Raw genomic sequence first — 24,239 nt, 5'->3', positions numbered from 1 at the left:
TGGTGTAAATCTGTTCAGTAGATTCTGAGAAAATAGCCTTTAAATCAATATATATATCTGAGCCAGCTTACGGTGCGCTTACGGTGCGCTTACCGTACGCGTACGGTGACGTGCGCCAGCGCGATTCTGATTGGCTGTTCGATCTAAGTAAACATTCGAATCGGTCGAAACCAGGAAGCGGCGGCCGCCATTTTCTCTCTCGCACTCTGAGTGGGGCAGCAAAAACAAAGACAAAAAACATCTAAAGGGGCAGTATATTCAGTTCATAACCACCCAGCATTGATATAGGGGTCCCCAAACAACCCCCAAGGCCAAAATTTTTTTATTTTTTTTCGAAAAATCGCCGATTACGCTTACCGTACGGGAAAAAGTTAAAAAAAAAAAAAATATTATCCACACTTCCCCCCCCCCCCCCCCGTGCACAAAAGGTGCATCGTGCGTACATGGCCCATCCCGCGTAACGTGGGCACGCGGTGCGCGCAGCGCACTGCGTGACCACCGTGCGTGCACGGCACTAACTGCGTAGAGTGGGCGCGCGGTGCGCAAAGCGCACCGCGTGCTCACTGTGCGCGCACGGTGCGCGCACGGAACGAACTGCGTTAACTGGGCACGCACGCCACGAACGGCGTAAAGTAACTTAGCATTTAAAAAACCGTACAAATTCACTGAAAAAACCATAGGTTTCACACACGTTATAGTTAGAAATTAGCATTTAAAAAACCTTGCAAATTCACTGAAAAAACCATAGGTTTCACACATGTTATAGTTAGCTGTACATTTCACTCGTAAAAAACCAATGAAATTCCCCCGTTATAGTTAGTGCAGGCAACTACAACTCACGCGACCGCAATCCTCTGCTGATGACATATGTCTTTATGAAAAAAAAATATTTGTAATATATGTATAGCTAAAATTTAATGGAAGAAGACATGGGCAAATAAGTGTCTAAATACAGTATTAGCATCAGCAGAGGATTGCGGTCGCGTCAGTTATAGTTGCCTGCACTAACTATAACGGGGGAATTTCATTGGTTTTTTACGAGTGAAATGTACAGCTAACTATAACATGTGTGAAACCTATGGTTTTTTCAGTGAATTTTATTTATATATATATATATATATATATATATATATATATATATATATATATATATATATATTTGGTTATGTTTTTGCAAAGCAGCGCTACAACGAACAAAGAAGTAAATTCCTGACTAAGAGCGACTAGTACAGCTGAATTTATAACCGTGCAGGGCTATTCTTTATGTAGGCCGGGAAAGAGTTCCATGTTTTGACCATCCCCAATGAGAAGCTTCTTCCACCCCATCGAGCTTTCTTGAATCTGGGAGTGTGTAGGAGTTTGCTAAGCATGGATCTTAGATTTCTGGAAGGCACGTACCAGTTCAGATGTTTCTTCAGAAAATGAGGACCGGAATCATGCAGTGCCTTGAAAGCTAGGCATTGGGATTTAAATTTGATCCTCTTGTCCACTGGAAGCCAGTGCAGGGTTCTCAGACAGTGGGAGACTGGCTGGGACTAGGGATATCCAGCAGTAGTCTAGCTGCCACATTTTGGAGACGCTGTAGCCTCTGAAGATACTGCGATTGGATATCCATGTACAAAGCATTATCATAGTCCATTCTGGACCGGTCCAGTGTTGTTACAAGTGTTTTTAGGGAGTCGGGCGGGATGAAAGGACGAACTTCCCTGATTAATTTTAAGATGAAAAAGATAGTTGAGGTGAGGGTACTGATCTGATTTTTAAAGGTCAGTTTGTCATCAAAGGTGAACCCTAAGTTTTTCACCTTCTGCAATGAAACTGGAAGGTCTCCCAAACTAGGGGGCCACCATCTGGGTGACCAAAAGGAGGTGTCAGTGCCTAACAGAAGAACCTCGGTCTTTCCGCCTTTCAAATTTAGGCATTTGGAGCTCATCCACTGGGTGACCTGAGTCATGCAGCTATTAAATCGATCTGCTGTCTCTTCAACGTTACTTGAAACTGACACCACTAACTTGAGGTCATCAGCGTATGAGACCACTGAGAAGCCAAACTGTCTGATGATTGTAGCCAGCGGGGTAACATAGAGATTGAGAAGCGCAGGGCTCAGGGACGAGCCCTGTGGCACCCCACAGGGCAGTTTAAATTGCTAGGAGATCCAAGATGTCTTGCAATAAAATCATGAGATGAGGATGATATTTTAATTACTTAAATGGAAAAACAGTGTAGAGAAATTTTAATGTACACAATGTGACATTGAAATAGGTACGCACATATTTATTTGCCCTTGTATTTGTGTTTTTAGTGATTGCGTCATGAACGTTTTTGGCCCTGAAGAACCATTAAAATCACGAAACAGATATTGACCTGTGAATTTATTAAAGAGTATGAGCTAATCCTGAGAACTGTGTCCTTACCTACTTATTTTGAAACAATTTAAGGAACCGTATTACAACCTAATCTTAACATAATTGAAAACAAAGCTATTCCATGGCACGTGTAATTACATTCACACATCTATGTGTAGTGACCGAACAATTTTGGACAGGGATCGTCTAACGTTCCATTCTCTATCTTTTCTAGAGCTCTCAAGTAACCAAAAGGAGCCATAGAGCACAATATTTAAACCTTCAGATACATAAATAATAAGTTAACTCTATTTCAGAACTAGCCCCCTAACACTAGTTTGTTGAAGTCAAGTTAGTAAAGTGTTATGGTTGAGTATGTCGGGTAAAGCTGAAGGGCCCATTAGAAGCAGAGCGGCCACACCATATCTATCAACCCCCATGACAGTCACCAAGCACAACAATGAGGACAGGCTCACAAAGACTAGAACCTTGCTTAAAAAGAGTCAAGTTGTTTGTTGCTTCTATGTTAGCTTTAAGCTGGTCCAGCACAAACCTTTTACAGTAGCTATGAAAATGTTTGATAATTCCTGGTGTTAGCGGATAATCCATGAAAACATTGTTTCTTCAATAGCAAACCAGCTAAATGAGAACAATCCCCGGAGACAGTGATGCATTTAGAATGCTTGGCATTTGAGTTGCAAACACATTAGATAGTTCTTGTAGATTTTGATGGCCAGGTATGAGCAGCCTAAATCACGTTCTTATCTTCTCCTGTTAAAGCTACAGATAAATTAAGTCCGATTATTTATGCTGAAATGCCTGAGAATCTAGTTATCATTATTTTACCTCCAATAGGTTATTAAAGTTCACGTTGCTGCTCATTGCAGTTATGGGTAATTATTTCTAAATGCATTTTGTAATGACTTTGTCTTTTATTTGCTTCAGAATGCTGTCCACTCTTGTCAGTGTCAGAAGGGCCTCAAATGTTGATTTCCAAAGGGAATACACAGTTTTCCAATTCGGTAAGTTTTGTTAATTACGCTATAAAGTGCCCAGTGTTAACTGAATAGTCAGTACACACAATGAAATGGTAAGAAAGAGGGACTTGCCTGGCAAGCTGTCCTAATAAGACTTTATTAGAATTTGTTAGATTGAAGGTCTTTTCCAGCAGAGATGTGTAAACCAAGTGCCCTGGTGAGGTGGAGTTGATTTCAGAGTTTTGAAGACTGAATAGTAGCAGGGTTGTTAGAATCTTTCCATCCCAGTTCAAACACTTCCAAAACGACACAAGACCCAAATATGGAATGCCAGTGCTGAAAGAAATCTACAGGACAACTGTAAGTCTTTCGGGGCCATCTCAGTCGTCCCCCCCCCCCCCTGCGATTGAAAATCTGCCTGCCCATTATCAAGCATTCATGTAGTTTCAAGTGTGACTAAAGTGCACTTATTGCTACTTCTTCAAAGATTTGCAAAAGAAGTGGAATTGGGGATGTGGAGTACCTATGATAGATGCCCAGGGCATATTGTTTGGGGTTAAGGACAAGTCTGTATATTAAATGTTGACCAAAGGACAAGGGTTGTACGACTTTACAACGCATGCCTTGACCACGCATGCCTTTACCACGCGTTGTTTACAATGCAGGCCTTTATCTCGCATATGCTTATACCTACCTTGTGGTAAAAGTAAGGCAAGTTAAACCTCTCTTTCTTTCTCGCTCTCTCTATCATATATATTTTATATTTGTGTTTTTTTCTTCTGGGGTGGGGGGGAGGCTGCCCTTGGAGTAATTACTTTTATCATATGCCCCTACCCACACCATAACCCTTGAAAATATCGTGGCAACCCAATACCACTACCCACCCCTAAACTCTAAAAGTCCCCTTACCACCCTTAGCCTGTACCAACCCCATAACCCTAAAGAGACCTTTACCACCCTATGCTCCTACCCACCCCTAAAACCTGAAAGTCCCCGTACCCCTAGCCACCTCTAAACCCTAAAAATTCCCTTCCTACCCTATCAATCAATCAATCAATCAATGGCATTTGTATAGCGCGCTACTCACCCGGAGTGTCTCAAGGCGCTGGGGGGGTGGGGGGGGGGGGGGGGGGGTTGGGGTTGGGAAGTTACTGCTCGAACAGCCAGGTCTTGAGTTGCTTCCTGAAGACAAGATGGTCCTGGGTTGTCCGGAGGTGGATGGGGAGGGAGTTCCATGTCTTGGCCGCCAGGTAGGAGAAGGATATTCCTCCGGCGGTGGCTCTGTGGATGCGTGGGACGGCGGCGAGGGCGAGGCTGGCGGAGCGGAGCTGGCGGGTGGGCTGGTGGAAGGTCAGGCGGTTGTTGAGGAGCTTGGGGCCCAGGTCGTGGAGGGCCTTGTGTGCGTGGGTGAGGAGTCTGAACGTGATCCTTTTGTTGACAGGGAGCCAGTGAAGGTCTCTCAGATGTCCGGAGATGTGGCTGTGACTGGGGATGTCCAGGACGAGTCGAGCTGAGGCGTTGTGGATCCGTTGGAGTTTCTTCTGGAGTTTGGTGGTGGTGCCGGCGTGGAGGGCGTTCCCGTAGTCCAGCCGGCTGGTGACGAGGGCTTGGGTGACCGTCTTCCTGGTCACGGTGGGGATCCATCGGAAGATCTTTCGAAGCATGCGCAGGGTGTTGAAGCACGAAGACGAGATGGCGTTGACTTGTCTGGACATTGAGAGGGAGGAGTCCAGGATGAAGCCCAGGTTGCGTGCGTGGTCCGTTGGCTTGGGGGTGACGCCCAGGGCAGGGGGCCACCAGGAGTCGTCCCAGGCGGAGGGTGATGACCCCAGGATGAGAACCTCCGTCTTGTCTGAGTTCAGTTTCAGGCGGCTGTTCTTCATCCATTCGGCGATGTCTTTCATCCCTTCGTGTAGGCTGGCTCTGGCGGTGTCCGGGTCGTTGGTGAGGGAGAGGATGAGCTGGGTGTCGTCGGCGTAGGTGATGATCGTGAGGTCGTGTTGGCGTGCGATGGCTGCGAGGGGGCTCATGTAGACGTTGAAGAGGGTGGGGCTGAGCGATGACCCCTGTGGAACGCCGCAGATGACTTCAGTGGCCGCTGACCGGAATGGGGGAGGCAGACTCTCTGGCTTCTTCCGGCGAGGAATGAGGTGATCAACTCAAGGGCCTTCTCCTGGATTCCGGCGTTGTTCAGGGGTTGTACCAGGGTGCGGTGGCAGACAGTGTCGAATGCTGCGGAGAGGTCCAGGAGGATGAGGGCCGCTGTTTCCCCGTTGTCCAGTAGGGATCCGATGTCGTCTGTGTCTGCGATGAGGGCGGTCTCCGTGCTGTGGTTGGCTCGGAAGCCGGACTGCGAGTGGTCGAGGGAGCCGTTGGTCTCAAGGAAGGCGGCTAGCTGTCTGTTGACGGTCTTCTCGATGACTTTGGCAGGAAGCGGGAGGAGCGAGATGGGGCGGAATTTCTTGAGGTCGGTGGGGTCAGCTGTAGGTTTCTTCAGCAGGGCGCTGATCTCGGCGTGTTTCCAGCAATCCGGGAAGGTGGCGGTGTTGAAGGAGGCGTTGATGATGTCGAGGAGGTGGGGTGCGATGATGTAGTCGGCCGAGTTGAAGATGTGGTGTGGACAGGGGTCCGTGGGGGATCCGGAGTGGATGGTGTTCATCGTGCGTGTTGTGTCTTCGGTGCTGACCGGGGTCCAGGTGCGGAGGGTGGCGGTGGGGGCGTCGGTTCGGTGGTGAGGGTCGTGGTAGGAGGGCCAAAGCTGTTGTGTATGTTGGCGATCTTGTCGTGGAAGAAGGCGGCGAGAGAGTCGCAGAGGTCTTGCGAGGGAGTGATGTCGTTGTTTCCGGCATCGGGGTTGGAGAGCTCTTTGACGATGGTGAAGAGTTCTTTGCTGTTGTGGGTGTTATTGTTCAATCGTTCCTTGAAGGCTGTCTTCTTCGTGGCGTGGATCAGTTGGTGGTGTTTGCGGGTGGCGTGCTTGAGGGAAGTCATGTTGTCTGTGGTCTGGTTGGTGCGCGAGGTATTCTCCAGGGAGCGGCAGTTCTTCTTGGAGGTGATGAGTTCGTCGGTGAACCAGGGGGTTTTCTTGCTGCCGTGTATGCTGGGGGGGTTCTTCAGTGGTGCAAGGGCGTCAGCGCAGTTGGTGATCCACTGAGTGAGGTTGTTGGCGGCTCCTACCCACGCCTAAACCCTAAAACTCCCTTACCATCCTATACCCTTACCCACACATATACTTACCTTAACTATACTTACCATGCGTGATAAAGGTATACTTGGTAAAGGCATAAAAAATCGCATTCGTGGTAAGGGCTGCGTGGTAAAAACATTGCTGTAAAAGATATTTCCCACGGCAAGTAGACTTAATCGCCTACAGTGTAAACATTTGGGGGCCAGTTTACAATGCCACACCATGTGTTCGGGAAAAACTATTTTCCACTGCTAAGGCAAAATAAACATCCATAAGTATAAAATGTTCTAGGAAAATAAGGTTTGGACCCAATTTCATTGCATGGGTAAAACTGCTATATACTGCACCTATCTCCAGAGTCTGAACTGGCAACTATGTGTGGGAGTTCTTTCTCCTGTGCCTTGGCATGCAACAAGGATGCCCCTTATCGCCACTATTATTTGCAGTGGCAATGGAACCGCTGGCGGCGTTGGTAAGGCTCAGGCTTATGAAATGGGGAATGAAGGTAGGGGGGGACTGTGCATGTAATATGGCTTTATGCCGACGATGCCCTGGTGTATCTGTGAAAGCCGTCGGGGGCACTGCCAATATTGCAGACCGTTCTGTCTGGGTTTGCAGCAGTCTCCAGCCTTGCAGTGAATGACCAGAAGTCACGACTTATGCCGCTTGGGATACTGGCAGACATGGACCTAGTAATGATCCTGCAACTTCCACTGCCGTGGAGCCAGGAAGGGGTCCGCTACCTGGGTATTCGATTAGCCACAGAAAAGCAGCAGATCCTGGATCTGGACATAGGTAAGGCCTTGACAGGACTGCATGCGTCGGTCCAACTCTGGAAAGACCTCCCACTAACACTGATGGGGAGGTCGGCATTGCTCAAGATGATAATATTCCCCTGCTGCGTATATGCTATGCAGGGCTCGTTGTATGAGATCCCCTGACGGTGTTTCAGAGAGCTAGATAGCCTCCTCGTGGAACTACTTTGGTGCACAAAACAGGAAAGAATAGGACTTTGTGTGTTGCAACAACCCTGGGAGAGAGGGGCATTGAACTCCCCAACTTAGAGTTCTATTATGTGGCAGCAAACCTCCAATATGCGATCGACTGGTTTGATGAGGAGGATAATTGGGAGAAGAGGCTGTTAGCTCACCTAGATGGTCGTCGAGGCCTGCCGGATCTCCTCATAGTTGGGGCATGCATCCCGAACACTTACCAATTTTTGGATAGGCAGATGGGCCGGATTTGGGAGCGAGTGGTCACGACAGTCCTACGTAGGGCCCAATTTGCACACAATATACCGATATGGGCTCTGAAACCCTTTATAGATATAGAAAATACCATGTCCGTGAGAAAATGAAAAAATGGAGGTTTCAAGGTGCTAGGAGATTTATACCTGGGGGTTCAATTTATTACCTAACAAGATGCAACAGACTCATTCGCCCGTGATGTGGGACCATTCTTACAGTATAAAAAGATGTCAGCCAGTGCACGCAAACTCTGGCCTAGTTGCCCGGAAGAACCTGCCCCTTCCCAGACACTGAATAGACTGTTGGATGTGACGGGGGTCGGAGACTTATAACTCACCTATATAGAGCGCTACAAGATGATGCTCAGTCGATCACCCCTCAAGCACATGCTAGATGAGAAAAGGGCTTGGGGGAAGATGTTACCCCTCGAGATTGGCTAAAGATCCACCAGGAAGTAGATTAGCTTGAATTCCCGGTTTAAGCTCATACAATATAATTATGTTCACCAACTGTATCTCACCCTTAAAACCTTGTATGGTATCTACCCCAAGAGTTCAGAGGAGTGCCCGCGATGCAGGACCCCTGAAGCTGACTTCCTGCATATAGTTTGGCAATGTGCACACATTGAGCCGTATTGGAGGGTGGTTTTACAGACAATAAAACAAGCTACTGGATGGGAATTTGCGAGTACCCCGAGAAGTATTGTTAGGTCTTCTGCCGGCTCTGGTCAAAAGAAAGTTAGGTCGTAAATTTCTGAGCCTGGGATTAGTACTCGCCAAACGGCGAATTGCAATTAAATGGCTGAATGTAAACCCACTGGGTCATGGGGAATGGCTGCGGGATATGATGGAGTGGGCGACTGCAGAAGAGGTCAGAATGAAACATGTTAGAAAAGAAGAGAGGCTAGAAGATGATGTAAGGGCATGGAGACAGATGCTGTTTGACCTGCAGACTGGGGAGGGTACACCAGTTCAGGATGGCGCAGACAAATAGCAAATTCACTTGTGGCTCGGAAGTGCGGACCTGTAGCTAGTTCATTGTATTCTGTGATCTCGCCTTGTTGCATACCTTTATCTACACCAAAATGTTATCATTAAGTTTATACACATGAGTTCCACCTGGGGGAGGCGGGAGCGGAGTAGAACTCGAGTTGGTATAATCTAATCACAAAAATTAACATATTGATGCAAGCTGTATGATGTAACTGACTATTAATGCTGGAAAATTAATAAAAATGTTTTAAAAAGTATAAAATGATCAAAATTCCATTTATGATTCATTAACACAAGCATTTACTGTTCTGGTGAGCACTGTAAGGAAATATAAGGAGCTGTAAACTCAGCTTCCATTAATGATAGTGGTCCCCAAAACATATGTACACATGTTTGCAAAATGTAATAATTTGCGGCTATTTAGAATGCTCTCAGAATACTAATTTATTATATGTAAAAGTGCGCATGAGTGAATACAAAATTTGTGATTTTATTTTGAATGCACATTAGGAACCCAACAATATTTGCATCTTGAAGGGAAGCAAAGGTTACAGTTTTGCTGCACTGTTACGCAATCTGTTTGCTTTCAAAATAAATGTTTTCTAAAGCATCATTTAATTAGAAGTGTTTAATGCATGACAGTATCTAAAAACATAATAAGGAAGTATCACTGCGAAATCAGCATGAGCTGTATAATACCAATATGAGCCCAATTGAACAATGTCACAAAAAATGCACCCGCAGGTCCTTGTGTTGTTGGAAATTTACAACTCTGAAGACTTCACAAAAATTTTAAGAAGTGGACCTGGAAACCTGTGACAACTGTTACACGTCTAGTTTCGCGCACTTAGTCTTAGGCCCATAAGCCTCCTAGACTTCTAGTACCACAGTGCATCTGGGTGGGTGAGCAGATTGTGTGTAAACCCATGCCTAGTTTCTTGCATCTAGTCATAAGCCCACAGTCCCCTACACTACTAGCACCTCAATGCATCTGGGTGGGAGAGCGGATTGCGTGTGATCCCACGTGGCCTGAGGAGGTATCAGCTGACCCTGTGTTTAAATGAGGCCCGCCCCTGACACTAATTGCTTGGCTTCTTTCTACCGTTGGAACCTGCCGGTCCTGAATCATCATGATCCTCTGAACTCCTGATCGTCTGTGCTGAGTGGAACGCCCGTGGGGGCTCTCGTCTCCATCCGCGTTTGCATATCTCCTTTTCGTGCGCGAGGAAGCGCCAACTCGACAACCCTTCGTGTGGGAACATTTAAATCTTGTTTGGGACGTTATTCTCCTCCACGAGGGAGAATGCGCCAACCTGGTGCGATGAGAAAACACATTGACCTTTACCTTTTGCACGTTATCCCAAACTTGCTAAAAGCTTCTCCCTTGCTGAGATAAGTGTCTCCCTGCTGGTTTCTATTATCCCCACTCCGTGCTTAAAGGCGCCCGCCTGTCATCCACGCGACGCAAGACAAAGACTTCATTTGCTTTTCCTTTTGTTAGTCCGCGCTCGGAAGCGCTGACTACACTTAAAACGGACGCCATTCCTTATGATGGAGAAATAAGGAGACTTCTCTGTTTGTTGTGAAAAAACTCTGATTTAGCCAGGGAATTACGGACCTTTGACTGGCTGCGCTGAAAAGTGAACCTTATGCACGGAAGCTGCTGCTGTTTACTTTTTACGTATCACTGCTATTGAGACAGAGTGTCTCCAGCAAAGGGTGTTTGCTTCTGCTTATTCTTTGGACGACAACTTCTCAGGTTATGCTGACCTCCATTTCAGTTTAAGGTGAGTGTGAGACCGCACACAATCCAAGACGTATGAGTGTTAGGGAGTAGATTGCACACATTACATTGCTGTATTATTGCTTTCTCATTTACCTTCTGTTTCTCTCCTTTCTACCCTGCAGCCTATTCACCTGAGTCCCCTTCCTGTGACAGAACCACGTTGTGTCTTCTTCCCGGAGGTTCTGAGATTGTCTCGTCGCTCCCTAGGGGTACGCTTAAGCCTTCCTGTTGCTCTATGAGTAGGGGCTGACGGTACCGTAGGGGAGAGGTGGGATCCTATCTCCGCTCCTGAGGATAGCAGGTGGTGGAGACACCCCATAGTCCTGACAGAAAGCCAAGCCCACGTATACTCTATCTCCCGAGCGAAGATGGACAGAGGTGCTTCTTTTGATGCACTTTTACAAGGTGCTGCAGCCCCTGTGACATCAGAACCTTCCATGGCTGAACTCCCTGCTGCTGTAGTTAGTCTACAGGCAGAACTGAGAGAAGTGAAATCAGAAAACCAACGCCTGGTCTTAGAACTGGATGTTTTACGAAGTCAGAAACCACTAGAATCAGAAGGTAGTCCCCTATATAAGAAAAGTTATATACACCCGCTCGCTTTCATGTTCCCACCTTCTCGGGCCCCTCTCCTGTAGAGAGCTCTGCGTCTACCCCTGTGAATGTCACGGTGGGAACATCACCACAAACCCCGTTAGCCATGCCCGAAAGGTTCTCTGGATACAGCAACAAATATGCTGTATTCATGAACCAGTGCCATCTGCAGTTTTTGAGCAGAGCAGCCTCTTTTCCTGATGACGCTGCTAAGGTGGCATTTATAATATCATATTTGATGGGTAATGCGGCCATGTGGGCTGTTTCCTTAGTAGAGAATGATGACCCCATGCTTTATGATGTAGCGCAGTTCAAAGACAGTATGAAACGTCTGTTTGCTCGGCATTCGTATATGCAGGCTAGTGACAATGAGCTTCTAGGGCTCAAGCAAGGGTCAAAGGACTTATTAACATACATAACTATGTTTAATAGACTGGTCACCGAAACACAATGGCCCGAACCCAAAAGAACGTGTTTGTTTTACAGAGGTTTAAGGGACGAATTAAAAGACATTTTGTCTCAGATAGTTGAACCCCCGGAGGACTGCGCCTCTTTCATAGATCTGGTGGTTAAACTGGAACATCGTTTACAGGAACGAAAAGGGGAAAGAATAAAGGTAGATTATCCCCGTCTCCCAGTACCAAGGATGGAAAAGAAAGAAATAAAGGATACTAGTGAGCCTATGCAGATAGGAGGGATTCGAGGGACGTTGACGCAAGAAGAACAGGACAAACGCAGAAAACTGAATCTTTGTCTGTATTGCGGTAAAAGTGGGCATTATGCTAAAGAATTCCCTGTAAAGCCTAAATTAGGACAAAAAACGTCCATAAGTAAAACTATCTCGGTGTTGCAGGTGGAAAACTTACAGACTTGGAAGACTTTGAGACCACCCTTCCAAGTCCCTCTCTCTTTCAGGTCTCACAGTTCCTGGCCAATACCATCTCCCCAATCCCAAAACATGTGACCATCTCTGTGGTGCTCCTCCTGTCCTCTCAACAAAGGAAGTCTTTGTCTATACTGGTAGATTCTGGAGCTACAGGGAACTTCCTTGACATAACCCTAGCCAAGTCTTGTGGTACTGATTTTAGACCAAAACCCCACCCTGAAAAGGTCCGAGCAGTGGATGGATCAGAGCTATCCTCAGGCCTGGTGACATACCGTACCCCTGAACTACTCATGACGTGTGATAATGGACACACTGAAAAGATCATGTTTGACTTGATTGACACCCCTACTTTTGGAGCCATCTTAGGTGTACCTTGGTTACAGCAATATAACCCCTTTATAGATTCGGTTACCAGGAAGATCACGCTAAAATCTCCGTATTGTATGGAGCATTGTTATCAAGACATGATTCAGATGCAAATTCCGTTGTATTGTGCGGTAACAACGAACCCCCTTCTGCTCTTCCTGAAGAATATCAACCCTATACATATGTGTTCGATGAAGTAAAAGCGGTGGCTTTGCCCCCGCGTAGAACATACGATTGCAGGATATACTTAGTTCCTGGGGCTGAACTACCTATTAGCCGAGTCTATGCTCTTACAGAACCTGAAACTAAATACCTGTATGAGTATCTGCAAGATATGTTAAGGAAAGGGTTCATTCGTCACTCCTCCTCACCTGTATCCTCGCCCATCTTTTTCATCCCTAAGAGGGAAGGAGGCCTAAGAGCATGCCTGGACTATCGCGCCTTAAACAAGGTGACGATAAAGAATAGATATCCTCTTCCACTCCTCTCCAACCTCTTAGATCAAGTGCGCAAGGCCCGAATTTTTACCAAACTGGACCTTAGAGGCGCGTATCGTTTGATTCGCATTCGGGAAGGAGATGAGTGGAAGACGGCTTTTCATACCAAGTTTGGCTTATATGAGTACTGCGTAATGCCTTTCGGCTTATGCAATGCCCCAGCCGCCTTTCAGTTTTTAGGTCTCGGGACCATCCGGTCGGCAGACCGGAAGTCCGGAGATTTAATGACTTGGGAGAAGAGGGGCTTGAACCCGCCCCTCTTCTGCCCTGTTCTCCATTGGCTGGCCTCTTGAATGCTGGCCAGCCATTGGAGAAGAGGTCCCGTCACTCAGATCAGGCCACGTCCTTTTCGGATCGGGGGGCGTGTTTTTTAAAGAAAGTCTCATTCTCTCCTCCAGCCAATGGCTGGAGGAGAGAAAAGACAAACACGCCCCTGAATCCGAAAAGGACAGTGATATTTGTGCCATATGCCAGGCCTACGATTGCGCTTCCAAACCATACAGCATCACCCCGCCCCACTCCTCACCATGGCTACGGCTCCAGTCCGTTTTCGGTGTTTGTCTGGGCCCCTCGCGCTGTGTTGTTGTCACGCGCCCTTACACTCGGGCCCGGGCAGTGAAAGAAACAGAACGTCTGGGGTGATCGCCTGGAGGATCCTCGACACGGACAACGGAGCTGCCTGGAGGAGGACGGGACATCGAGACATTCTTCGTTTTCCCGGGGCTCGGAAAACTGACGATTGGCGCTGACCCAGAGGTGAAGAACCCAGAAGCCGGACGAAGTGGGACACCCAGCAAAGCAGATGAAAGGAGGAATCCGGACCTTCTTTAGCAACGCTTAGTAAGCGGCCACGGCTCAGGAGGGTCGTGGCTCTACAAGGTACGGGGCCAGCTAGGGGCTGTGTGGGGAAGGGGGAGCGGAAAAGTGAAGGGAGGGACAAACGTCCCGTAGACCTATCCAAATCAGAGCGAGGCCCCTGCCTGCTCTCTCTTCGTCTAGCGCCTAGATGTGGGAAACAAATCTCTGCTGTTCAGAAGCGGGTATTCAGCAGTTTTGCTCATTGCCGTTTCCCCACCTTCAGATGCCCAGTGCTTGAATTGGAAAATATAAGGAATCCCCGCTGCGTTGCAGCGTTTTCTGTGTCTTTGCCCACAGAGTCTGAAAGTGTCTGCGCCACTGTATTCCGGGCTACAGCGCCAACATTGGGGCAGTACATTGAGACCTGGCATGCTTCCCACCTCTGAAAGGTGAATCCCGGCCTGGCAAGAATGGCGCCAACCCATGCTCTCCGGTTGCTGCGCCCTATAGTGCCTGGCGCAACAACACCCCTCCTCCCCGCTCCCCCTCCCCTCCCCCCAGATGTGGAGGAACGCCCCATGGATCCTAACCGGCCAGACTCCATTCTTCTTATCTTGCAAAACCACCCAGGCCGCCTGGTTCCCAGCCTTAACCTTGTAATTAACTCCCTAGCTTGGCAAGTTGAGGGCCCCTAATGCACCTCCCTTCTCCCACACCCACTCACACGCTGAGTCTCCCTCCAAGCCTCAACCCGCCCCCGATGTTGAAGTACCTTCTTTGAAGTGTTCTTCTGGGAGATATTTCATTCGCCCAGGCTCACAGGATGTTCCTCAGGCGCGCCGAGACTTAAACTTCACTCCTCTGCTCCAAAGTCGGCCGGTGCGAGCCTTGGACCCCCCTCCCGTACCCCATCCCTCCCCTATGAATGGCACTTGAACACCCGCTGTACCATTCCCACTACTCTGCCCATTTGTAACTACCCTCAAACCAGCCCGCCTCCAGAACACTTTAGCCCCGCAATTATCACCCTCCCTCCAAAATCGGCAGCTTGAAGCCCCGCCCCCATGATGCCAACAGTTGACTCCCGTAATAACCGTGTGCCCCTGAGCCCCATTTACTAATCCGCTATCACTAAACCGTGTAACCTTCATTTTTAGTCTACAGTTTTTCTTTGTAATGTTTTATTGTGTTACACCGTTCTTTTGTAACGTAACTAGCTCTATTGTACTGCGCTCTGACACCTTCGGGTAATGTCCGCGCTTTATAAAAATGCACTAAATAAAAAATAAATAAATAAACGGCGCACAAGGGCAGTTTGAAAACGTCAAGACCTAGTTGCTCTCCCGGAGCGCGTAAACTCTTAGGAAAAGCGCAATTCACCGGTGTCGGTCGGGTGTGCTCTCCTTCACTCCTCTCCCCTGCTTAATACTCCAGATTACCGAACAACCCCCTTAAAGAGATTTTCTTTTTTTCTCTTCCTGTATGTTGGGTGTGGCGATATGGAGAGATCAAGACCTCCTGTACCAGAAAACAGGAAGCTTTTGTGGTTCCTTGCTCCCTGACGTAAGAGAGCAAAGAAGACATACCTATTTAGAACCTTGACTTGGTACTATATGAAACACCCCCACCCACGGTGAGCACGTACAATAAAGCAATTACTAAAAACTCTACCCCAGTCTCTCGGTCTCCTTCTCCACCGCGCCACAGGGTTCTTCCAATATAAAGGAAAGGTATAAAAAGTTGGAAAACCCCATGAAAACAGAACAAGCCAAGTGGTGGGAACATGAGTCTCTATCTAAATATTTGGAGGTGGGCAGGATTCCGCGGGGTCTCCGTATCATGATTGCACCGAGTAACAAGAACCCTAATCCCAACATGTTACGGGAGTCGGCGGAAAGTAATTTGGACGCATCAAGAAGGCTTGTGGAAATGTTAGTAAAATATGCCCAAAGCGACAAAATTGACCTGCAGCAACATATAGATCAAATAAATGAACAAATTGAGGCATTAGAAAGCAATGAGATAACAACTAAGGTCGGAGAGGATATGCTACTCAGGCTGAAAAAGTAGGAAGATATAATCAAAAAACGAAAACCCTTTAAATTCCAAAGGGATAAGAATAACTGACAACGGGCAGATATTTACTTTTTCAAGAAAGTATAACGCAGCCTAAGCCACACATAAAGCCGTGAGATTTGGGGCAGGCGCAGGAGTCACAGCAGCTGCTGGTCGAGAAGTACAGGCAACATTATCCATATCTGACCTCCGTTCAGCTGTGGAATGTGAATCAGAGTCGGAACAAAATACAAGCAGAGTAGACAGGGTAGTTCATCATAGACCAAAGTTTACGCTAGCCGAGGAATTTAATTTTTAAACGGCAGGAAAGGCGCCAAACATTGAGCCCCAGGATTGCAAATCCCAAAACAGACAAGCATTTACAATGCAATGGTCTCGGCATTGGTAAAGTTAGAGCTATTGGCATTGCTCATGACATTATTTTTGCTTATGTTTTTTGTTTTTAAAACATTTAAAGAAACGGCATTGTCATGAGCAATGCCAATAGCTCTAACTTTAACAATGCCGAGACCGTTGCATTGTAAATGCTTGTTTATAAATGAAGTCCTGCGGGAATATCTAGATATATTCGTAATAGTCTACATCGATGATATCTTGATCTACTCTCAAACTGAACAGGAACATATCAAGCATGTAACAACAGTTCTCCAATGTTTACAAGACAACCATTTGTTTGCCAAATTAGACAAATGTCTATTCCATAACACCAAAGTTGAGTTTCTAGGGTTCGTCATCTCCCCTAAGGGGATACAAATGGATCTGTCCAAGGTGTCTGCCATAATCAATTGGTCGAGTCCTCAGTCTGTGAGAGAGGTACAGTCCTTCTTAGGATTCGCCAATTTCTATAGGAGGTTCATTGATCACTTCTCCGATCTTATCAGTCCTATTACTAGGCTCCTTAAAAAAGACGTGTCTTTTGTATGGGACAATGCTGCAGAACAGGCCTTCCAAACATTAAAAAGCAGATTCACTTCAGCTCCCATTATACGCCATGCTGATGAAACACGACCTTATTTCATTGAAGCAGACGCCTCCCAATATGCGGTGGGTGGGGTGTTGTCTCAAAGAGATCCAAAGACTGGGACGCTTCACCCCATAGCGTACTTCTCAAAGACTCTTCTGCCCGCAGAGCAGAATTACACTATTGGGGAAAGAGAACTTTTGGCCATTAAATTGGCCTTTCAAGAGTGGCGTCATTATCTCCTTGGTTCCCCTCATGTGATTACGATTTATTCAGATCATCGCAACTTGCAATTCTTCAAATCCGCAAGAGCCCTTACTCCCAGACAGATGCGATGGGTTTCTTTCTTTTGTGAATATGATTTTGTTATTTCCTTCCGCCCTGGAGCTAAACATGGGAAGGCTGATGCCTTGTCTCGGCTGGGCAAAGAACTGAAAAACACAGTGGACACCCCATTACCTATCATCCCTGACAGTAAAATAATAGCGATAGGAGACGAGCAGAAAAGGGTGTCTGACTTGTTTTTTGACACACTCTCTGTGGCATATTCCGCATTATCACCAGAGGACTGGTTATCTGATCCTCTTAATAAAATCGAGAACGACCTGTATTGCCATGATAACTGTATATATGTACTTTCAGAGGAACTCTGTAACCTCATCATTCAATGGTGTCATACTCTACCTTTAGCGGGACATCCAGGAAAAGACAAGACGCTTCAAATGTGTAAAAGGTGGTTTTGGTGGAAAGGAATGACGCAAGATATACACACATTTGTGGGGGCCTGTCCCACATGTGCCCGTCAGAAACCATTACATTGTGCACCTGCAGGATTATTACAACCCCTACCTGTTCCGCCAGCCCCGTGGTTCTCTATCAGTCTTGATTTCATCACTGACATGCCAGTCTCAAGAGGCTATACTACAATACTAGTTGTAGTAGACATGCTCTCCAAGATGGCACATTTCATTCCCCTAAAACAGGTGCCCAAGGCCAAAGAACTCGCAGAGATATTCATAGACCAGATCGTGCGATTACATGGCTTGCCCTCAGTCGTAGTGTCCGACAGGGGTCCCCAGTTCATCTCCAGATTCTGGCAAGGGTTGTGTCAGTCCTTACACATAGATCATCGTCTTTCTACAGCTTACCATCCTCAAACGGATGGCCAAACAGAAAGAACCAATCAGACACTAGAACAGTATCTCAGGTGCTTACTAAGCACTCTCACTAGCGATTGGGTTAAAGCACTGGCAGTAGCTGAATTTGCTTACAATAACTCCACGCATTCGGCTTCCAAGGTTTCTCCCTTTTTTTTTTCTTATGGATATCACCCTAGTTCCCTACCTCTTCACCTTCCATCCTCTTTTTCTGAAATACCTGCTGTTTCAGAACACCATGCCCATTTACAGACTATATGGAATCAGGCTAAAAAGGAGTTGCAAGAGGCAAAGGACTACATGAAAACACAAGCTGACAAACACAGACGAGAGGTCCCTGGGTATAACATAGGGGATCAGGTTTGGTTAGCCACCAAAAACATTCGTCTAGCAGGGGCCAGGAAATTACAACCACGGTATATTGGGCCATATAAGGTGGTACAACTCATTAACCCTGTAGTGGTGAAACTAGATTTACCCCCAGAAATTCTGGTACATCCTGTCTTTCACATTTCCTTGCTTAAACCTTATGTCACCCCTTCCTTTCCTGAACCTCCACCCCCTCCTCTCATAGTAGATGGGGAAGCAGAATATGAAGTGAAACGCATAGTAGATGCCCGGAGACATAGAGGCAAACTACAATACCTCATAGATTGGGTAGGGTACACTCCAGATGATAGAACATGGGAACCAGCTGAAAACGTACATGCTCCTTTGTTAGTTCGAAGATTCCATGCCTTACACCCCGAAAAACCACGCCCGGTTAGGCGACCTTTAGGTGGGAGAACTGTTACACGTCTAGTTTCGTGAACTTAGTCTTAGGCCCATAAGCCTCCTACACTTCTAGTACCACAGTGCATCTGGGTGGGTGAGCAGATTGTGTGTAAACCCACGCCTAGTTTCTTGCATCTAGCATAAGCCCACAGTCCCCTACACTACTAGCACCACAATGCATCTGGGTGGGAGAGCGGATTGTGTGTGATCCCACGTGGCCTGAGGAGGTATCAGCTGACCCTGTGTTTAAATGAGGTCCGCCCCTGACACTAATTGCTTGGCTTCTTTCTACCGTTGGAACCTGCCGGTCCTGAATCATCATGATCCTCTGAACTCCTGATCGTCTGTGCTGAGTGGAACGCCTGTGGGGGCTCTCGTCTCCATCTGTGTTTGCATATCTCCTTTTCGTGCGCGAGGAAGCGCCAACTCGACAACCCTTTGTGTGGGAACATTTAAATCTTGTTTGGGACGTTATTCTCTTCCACGAGGGAGAATGCGCAAACCTGGTGCGATGAGAAAACGAATTGACCTTTACCTTTTGCACGTTATCCCGAACTTGCTAAAAGCTTCTGCCTTGCTGAGATAAGTGTCTCCCTGCTGGTTTCCATTATCCCCGCTCCGTGCTTAAAGGCGCCCGCCTGTCAGCCACGCGACGCAAGACAAAGACTTAATTTGCCTTTCCTTTTGTTAGTCCGCGCTCTGAAGCGCTGACTACACTTAAAACGGACGCCATTCCTTATGAGGTGACTTCTCTGTTTGTCTTGAAAAAACTCTGATTTAGCCAGGGAATAACGGACCTTTGACTGGCTGCGCTGAAAAGTGAACCTTATGCACGGAAGCTGCTGCTGTTTACTTTTTACGTATCACTGCTATTGAGACAGAGTGTCTCCAGCAAAGGGTGTTTGCTTCTGCTTATTCTTTGGACGACAAATTCTCAGGTTATGCTGACCTCCATTTCAGTTTAAGGTGAGTGTGAGACCGCACACAATCCAAGACGTATGAGTGTTAGGGAGTAGATTGCACACATTACATTGCTGTATTATTGCTTTCTCATTCACCTTCTGTTTCTCTCCTTTCTACCCTGCAGCCTATTCACCTGAGTCCCCTTCCTGTGACAGAACCACGTTGTGTCTTCTTCCCGGAGGTTCTGAGATTGTCTCATCGCTCCCTAGGGGTACGCTTAAGCCTTCCTGTTGCTCTATGAGTAGGGGCTGACGATACCATAGGGGAGAGGCGGGATCATATCTTCGCTCCTGAGGATAGCAGGTGGTGGAGGCACCCCATAGTCCTGACAACAGCTATAGGTTTTCAGGCATACTTCTAGGAAATGTTTGCGAATTTCATTTTTTCATGAGCAAATATACATGCGTAATCTGCCAATCATGTACAAATTTACTTGTTAAACTTTTTTTTTCCTTTTTTTCTCCTAGAGAAAATTATACCCTCCATCCCTCCCTCACACACAATCGAGAAACTCCCTTCCCACCCAGGAAAAAGTTTTACTTCTGCTCTTGTCTGGAGTAAATGTCAGATTTTTCGAGGGTGGGAGGAGGTAGGAGAGGAGGTGCTGAATACCCTTAACCATGTAAGTTTGTGGGGTTGCACAAACTCACAGGATATTTTAGCCCTTGGAAAAAAACACTTCCCTTCTACTTATAGCCCCTATAAGTAGGTTTATTCACATGAAAATCTTCATGCAGGTGAATTAGTATGTGCTCGCGTTTATTGAAAACCGGGGAACTGTGAAACGGAGAGTTGACGTAATCTGCCCAAGACTTAGTCTCGTCAAGGGGCGAATGTCAGGCTTGGGGCATTCACACTGATCCTCAGTTGGCAGCCTAGGCACTGAGCCAAAAAGCAGAATCTGATTGTATCAACAGAAATATTCAGTGACATTGAGGGAATGATTTAAAAAGAATATTTGCTAGAGAAATTCACAAGGCACTTCATCAGACACTAACAATGATGTATCTTGACCTTTGCTCTGATTGTAATTCCAACATAATGAAAGTACATTTTCAGAGCCCTGTTGTGATCCAGTAGCTAGCCAAACTAGAGCCTCTGCATATGCAAGGCCTGAGTATTCAAATATTTGAGCTAACTAGAGCCCTGAGTCTGGCATAAGAAGAAAGGTGTTTAATCAGAATCTTGCTAGAATCCATACCCTGGCCTAATATTAGCTGTGGCATAATCCAAGGGGGGATTATTTTAGTTCTGATATAATACAAATGCTGCCATAATCTGTATTGTCCAAATTGAACAAGTGGATTTCTGCACATGACAAGTAAAAATCTGAAGCATTTAGTCCCTTGGGCAAGTAGATCTCCTATAGCTGCTTTGTAGGAGAAGATCAACGGACGGCTTCCTAATATTTACTACAATCCAAGCTTTTGGCTGGATGGACTCACTATCTTGCTACACTAGTCTGAGCTTGATTCTTCCGGCCGGGAGCCAGAACTGACACTATAAGCAGGAGAGACATGATTTTCTAAGGTCAGCATTAGACGTTTTTTAGGTGTCGCCTACCAGGCAACACACGCAGTGTATCGCAAAGCTAACACTTGTTTATATAAGGAGGATCACAGGGGTTCCAGCCCAGTAACTGGAGTCAGACATGCACCACAGCAACATACCTTCACATATCTATGCTTACTCCTGCTCGTAGTTAGTCCAGATCTCACTCCCATTTACTCTTAGTCTTGCCTATTCCTAATCTTACTTCAGTTTAATCCTTGGTAATCCTATTTACTCCTACCTTTACTCCTACTTATTACTAGTCTTACTTCTACATACCTCCACTCTTATCCTTCACTAATACCTACTCTTAATATTCCATTTACCCCAGCACTTCTTCTTCTGTGTTTACTCCTACTTATTCCTGTGCACTCCTACGTATTCCTTTCTGCTCCTACTGTTACTGTTGTTACACCGAATTTTCCCGTCCGTATTTCTCATGTTGAGAGGCCAGTATGCTTCCGGATCTATTCTCTCCCTTCCAGGCTTGGGCAACATACAGATATCCCCTTCCCTCGTGGTTAGCAGTAGCACCCCTGCCTCTCTGGCTTCCAGAAAAATCTTGAAAAGCCCATGCGTGAGGGCAGCGGAGTACTTCTGATAGAATTCCGCCAGAAACACCCCCTCACCCCCCCCCCTCTATTGGCCACCTCCCTGCGAAAGAATCACGCCAAAAGTCTGCCTGACTTATCACACTCCTGATGCAACCTCTAAACGTATTGCTTCAGATTGTATCTATCTATCCTGTGCCATATGTCCACAATACGACTGCTCACATGGGCCTCCTCCCTTCGGAATTCCGATCAAACAAATTCTGCGCATGCAGTCTAGCTAAACCAGCTTCAGCCGTATGGAGTTCCTTCTGCAGTTGGCTCCGCACCCCACATGTCAGCGCCATGCACTGCCCACACAACACTGCCTTCATAGACTTACATTTTGTTGTTCATATTGTTCCCTATCATTGAGCAATTTAGGCTGCAGAGATGCAATGAGAGGAGTACAATGGCAGGCCCAATATTACTTCATAGCCCTTTTAAAAGGCTCATTAGTTCTTAGTCAATGGCGCAAGCTTGGATACGTTTGTACATGCTGCAGCCCTGGGCAAGTAATGGGAAGTGGAAGAAGGTAGCCTGTTTATTGTGATACGTTCCCATGCTGGGTCATACTGGTGAGGCCTTCCTAGTGCTAGGACTAGATCATGGAGCATTTCTGTAACCTCATGGAGATGAACACCCCAGGGATAATTAAGACAGTAGCTGTGGATATGCCCAAGCTACTATATTCTAGCCAGGGAAGGTAAGAGAAGAAAGATGTCTCTGGCCATACAAAAGTGCTTCTCTTCACCCCCTGGCCAATGCTGATAAACCTTGGAATTTTAGACCCTCCTAGCCTTGGACATGCAATAAAAGTTGGGGTCAAGCCAGATTAATTTAGTTTTTAAGCTCTCTCCTACAGATACGGTTGTTTGCCAGAGACTTCCCATCAGCAGTGCTACAATGCAGACATACTTAAACCCATGAATACATACAAACATACAGAACAAGTGTGGGCTATAGGGGAGCCCCTTAAGCCATTGGCCTTTGCCATTTTTTAAAAGTTACAATCGCTGTTCTTAAAGTCATAGAATTTTGTGGAACCTACCTGTGGCGTACATTTATTCCCTGTTTCAATCTCTCCACTGTGCTATCACCCTCCACAATGCCACTTTGTACCACCCTAAGGCTTTGTTCCATAATGCCTTTCCAAATCCTTGTTTTTAAATGAGGAAACTCGAGTCCCTACTTGCCTGATCTCACCAGAGATGTCCATTTTAATCAAATCTGATTTGAGGTTTTTAAATGACTTTGAAATTGCGTCAGTCCTGGCTGTGCATTAATTCACATATACTTTCTGATAATGCAGCAAGCCATCTCATGCATACAATAGTAATAACGGAGGCTTTCACATAGTATGACACTAAGCATCAAAGCACTTCGACAATGCAAATTGCACCCTTTAAGGCTAAAATAAGAGATTCCTGTGAGGTTGGAGGCCTAAGGACATAGTTTATTTTCAGGCTAACAAGATAATTTCCTGGTAGTCTGGAGCCCTGTATTTGTTCCTGTCCTTCCTCCCATCAAGACAATGCATTATTAAATGCTTAGTTAATTCAATTTTTTTAAATCTATCTTGTGATATTCTCCAAGCTTCTCTCACTTTTTCTGTAATTCTGTGTTAATAGGTGGGATGCTTAACTGAAGTCAGAACATATGTTGTGCTAGAGGAGATGAATGGACATGCACATGTTGAACTCGCTGGAATCGCTTACCGACCCTCAATAAAAGACAAGCACAGGGAGTAAAGGATAGGATAGGATAAATATTTATATAGCGCACTATACCAGACTGTATCAAGGTGCTGGGCGAGATGAACAGGAGACTGGCACCAACCAGCTAAGAGGCAAAGAGCCAGGTCTTTAACATCTTCCTAAAGGACTCTAGTGAATTTGCCATGGAAATAAAGGGGGGCAAAGAGTTCCAGAGCTTAGCGGCTGCCACAGAAAATGAGCGGCCACCCCATTTGGACCTGCGAAATCTAGGAGAGACAAGTTTATTCTGGGTAGAAGATCTCAGGGTTCTGCCTGGAGTGTACCAATGGAGCAAGGTTTTGAGATGAGATGTGCCTGTACCATGCATAGCTTTGTATACCAAATTCAGAGCCTTGAAGGTGATACGCTTCCTGATCGGAAGCCAGTGCAAGGCACAAATTCCTTCCTATCAGACTGGTGTTTAGGGATGTTAAGAATAAGCCTAGTCGCCGCATTTGCCAACACCTGAAGCCTATTTAATGAGCCTGTGCTGACATTAAGGTATAATGCATTGCAATAGTCCAGCCGAGAGGTCACTAGTGCTATGATGATGGACCGATGTAGCTCCGAGGGGATGTACAGCAGCACTTTCTTGTAAGAATATAGAAGCAGGTGCTAACTGTGCGGTTCACCTGTGCATCAAAAGACAGGCCTTCATCAAAAATGACACCCAGATTTCTGGCTATTGTCACAGGGACAGGAAGGGGACCGCAGATGTCGGGCCACCAAGCGGCA

The 24,239-nt window shown here is 46.5% G+C and overlaps 1 protein-coding gene across 1 annotated transcript in view; it reads left to right on the top strand.

Annotated features, from left to right (window-relative positions):
* Window positions 1–24,239, top strand: part of TRADD (TNFRSF1A associated via death domain) — a 138,847-nt gene that overhangs the window by 53,113 nt on the left and 61,495 nt on the right. Inside the window, exon 2 of the mRNA XM_085638244.1 lies at window positions 3,291–3,367. Coding sequence (XP_085494370.1) covers window positions 3,329–3,367 — 39 coding nt within the window. The 5' untranslated portion in view covers window positions 3,291–3,328. The remainder of the gene's footprint in view (window positions 1–3,290; window positions 3,368–24,239) is intronic.

This window comes from Triturus cristatus, chromosome 12, assembly GCF_964204655.1.
Source record: "Triturus cristatus chromosome 12, aTriCri1.1, whole genome shotgun sequence".
Classification (NCBI taxonomy): domain Eukaryota; kingdom Metazoa; phylum Chordata; class Amphibia; order Caudata; family Salamandridae; genus Triturus; species Triturus cristatus.
This window is presented reverse-complemented; position numbering and strand designations above follow the sequence as displayed.